At 43.7% G+C, this 2,785-nt stretch overlaps 1 protein-coding gene across 1 annotated transcript; it reads right to left on the bottom strand.

Moving 5' to 3' along the window:
- Positions 1-1,388: 1,388 nt before the first annotated feature.
- Positions 1,389-2,566, bottom strand: SARC_14022 (hypothetical protein; the record flags this gene model as incomplete). The annotated part of the gene is made up of 3 exons (XM_014291847.1): positions 1,389-1,514; positions 1,714-1,888; positions 2,463-2,566. Coding segments are annotated over 3 exons (405 nt in total), but the record flags the coding sequence as incomplete, so codon positions are not given.
- Between the last annotated feature and the right edge of the window lie 219 nt (positions 2,567-2,785).

Raw genomic sequence — 2,785 nt, 5'->3', positions numbered from 1 at the left:
TTTGTACATATCTTTATAAAAGTATGTGTACTATGTCTGAGAGAATTGGCGTCTGCCTAGCTGCGAGATTTGTTAGAGTCAAACAGCATGTCGGTCCCATTTATCACTTCTTGAACACCGCAAACTTCATTAATTCTCCTGTGGCCACATGCGAAATATGTAGATAACCCATACCATGCGTGGACCACTATTTAATACAACTGGGGAACGCATACCCTGTTAATTATCCTCTGACCGTGAGGAAGAAAAAAGGGCGACCCTGGACTATGTTCGTGCAACATAAACAGGTGCTGCGATTTGCCTATCACTCGATGGTCGCGTTGCGCACTCTCGGCACGGGCCTTCTTCCAGGCATCCACTGTGAAACCGGTATAAACAGTGCTGTATTAGACACCAATGTGCAGAGGACTATGAATTCTACACTATACAATAGAAACACACACGGGGAATAGCATAGAAAGAAGGCATCCACTGTACCACAGTTATAAACAGTACTCTATCAGGCATCATGTGTACAGAGCACCGTGAATTCTACCATATAATGGAGACATGATGTACATTATTGGAAGAAGGTGTACACTGTACAACAGTTATTAACAATGCTCTATCAGACATCATATGTACAGAGGACCGTGAATTCTACACTGTACAACTGAGATACGAGGTAGTCTATCAGGCACAGTGCACCAGTTGTAAAATGTAATCTTCCCGGCATGATTTTGTTTGCACATGTATCAACACACACGCCCGTGAATGTGAACCCAAATTCAACATACATACAATATATCGTATATCGGGCACTGCATCCCTCCCACAATCACGATCGAGTGCTTGTGCATTTTTACCGAAGTTAATCATATTCAAGCGTAGCATGAAACCAATTAATAAGTAAATGCCTGAGAGTTAGCAGTTATTTAACATCAAAGATATGGAAGCATGTGCAATCCTATGAAAACAACTCAAATCGCAGAGGGTTCTTATCACACACTTGACTCGTTTGTACACCAGTATCCAAAACTGGGTCAGGACCTTCCCGAATCTTTACCAGTCTTATTGAATGTATGTAGGTATGATATACCTTTCCTCTGATGTGAGACAATGCGCATACACGTATAAAAAATATGTAGCAAACAATGTGAATTCGAGCGTTATGCGATAGTCAAGCTTGCGTAGTATTTTGTTCCTAAACTGTCCACGTACTTAGAACTATTTCATTTGGGAACGCTTATACGAGGAAGGGTTGTGAGCCTGGAAGGTGCATTTACTAATTAATCTGATATTCATCGAAAACTATACACCATTACGTTTACTACAACATCTGACATATACTCCTGCCTACATACGTATACTATTCAATCAGACATTCGTTGGAAAACCCTTGTACTTACGTTTACCACGGCTGTCTGGTCCGGCGGGATACGCTACGCCATACACACGCTGGAGCTGATCGCGACTGGGATCGCCCAGGAAGTAGGCACCCGACAATTTATGGGCGTGAAAAGCACCCAGCTGGCCTAAAGATACAAAACAAGTGTTTGGAGATATACAGATAGGGAAACGTTAGTATACAATGGCGCGCAATACCAAATAGTACTGTCGTGGAAATGGGGCCCTGTCGATATTTGTGCCGTGACTGGTACACGTACAGACATCAACACATATCCGTTGAATATACAGAACCAATAGTTTTATCAACACTCAACGTCGAAATACCTGTGTGACGTATGTGGGGCCCCTTGCACAGATCTACCAGAGCACCCATCTTGTAGGCTGTGAAGGTGACCGTCTCGTCTGCCTTGTTGATGAAGTGCTTCTTGTACTCGTTGTGTTGGAACAACTCCAGTGCTTGCGCCTTGCTGACCTCGAGCCGTTCGAAAGCATGCGCTTGCTGCAGGTGCAGGTGTGTGTACGGATTAAATCTAACACGCAGATAGTATCAACTCTACCTACATACAAATTCATGACTCACTGTCGTGATTAATTGTATTTGTACGCTCCACCATTCAAAATATCCAGAATGTGCCGATAGGCATGTGCGAGGGCCAAACAAAAAGATTTTCCATTACGCTCAGATACTTGTTCAGTGATATCGCTACTTGTAGACATAGCGCAGCAAATCGGAACACTATAACCCTTTCTATGGTATGAACACTATGTCCCTTTCTATGGTATACAACCACAAACTCGCCCCCCCTTAGTGAGGATTAGGCCGAGCGGCCGTATATTTTGAACTCTCATCTCACAAATAAGCACAGCAATGCAAACCCCGAGTAGGTCTACGCACAGGTAGACAAAAGGGCGCACTCTGCTCTACAAACACAAGCTTTCGCATGCAGCAATTCCCTTGTGATACTATTTAGAAGCATACAAACAAATTCACGACTCTAATTCTGTAGCAAGACCAGATTGGGGAAGGTTAAATGTTCACCCCCTTCAACTCTGCCTCGAATTCACTCACCCACCTTGATCACTTTCAGAGCCGACTTCGAGATGGTCTGTAAATCAGCCTCACCTATACTCTGTCCGTCGAAGCGGCGCCCCTCATAGAAGAACTCGCCATGAGCGCCTGTTTTCCACCAGTCAATCAACAGGTGTGTATCAAGGAAAAATGATTAAGAACTGCAAGCTGAAATACGGAGAAGGATACACAATGGTATAGATATACCAAAGCGCACGAGGTGTGGAGGCGATGCTGAAGGGTAAACTCATCAGTTCCAAATTTGTCTATCTCGAACTGTACTCAGAAACATCGGATATAAATCTGGCTACGATTTGCACGAGGATG

The sequence above is a fragment of the Sphaeroforma arctica genome (genome assembly GCF_001186125.1).
Source record: "Sphaeroforma arctica JP610 unplaced genomic scaffold supercont1.4045, whole genome shotgun sequence".
In the NCBI taxonomy this organism is placed as follows: Eukaryota; class Ichthyosporea; order Ichthyophonida; genus Sphaeroforma; species Sphaeroforma arctica.
Note: the sequence above shows the minus strand (reverse complement) of the source record. Positions and strands in the feature narration are given on the sequence as shown.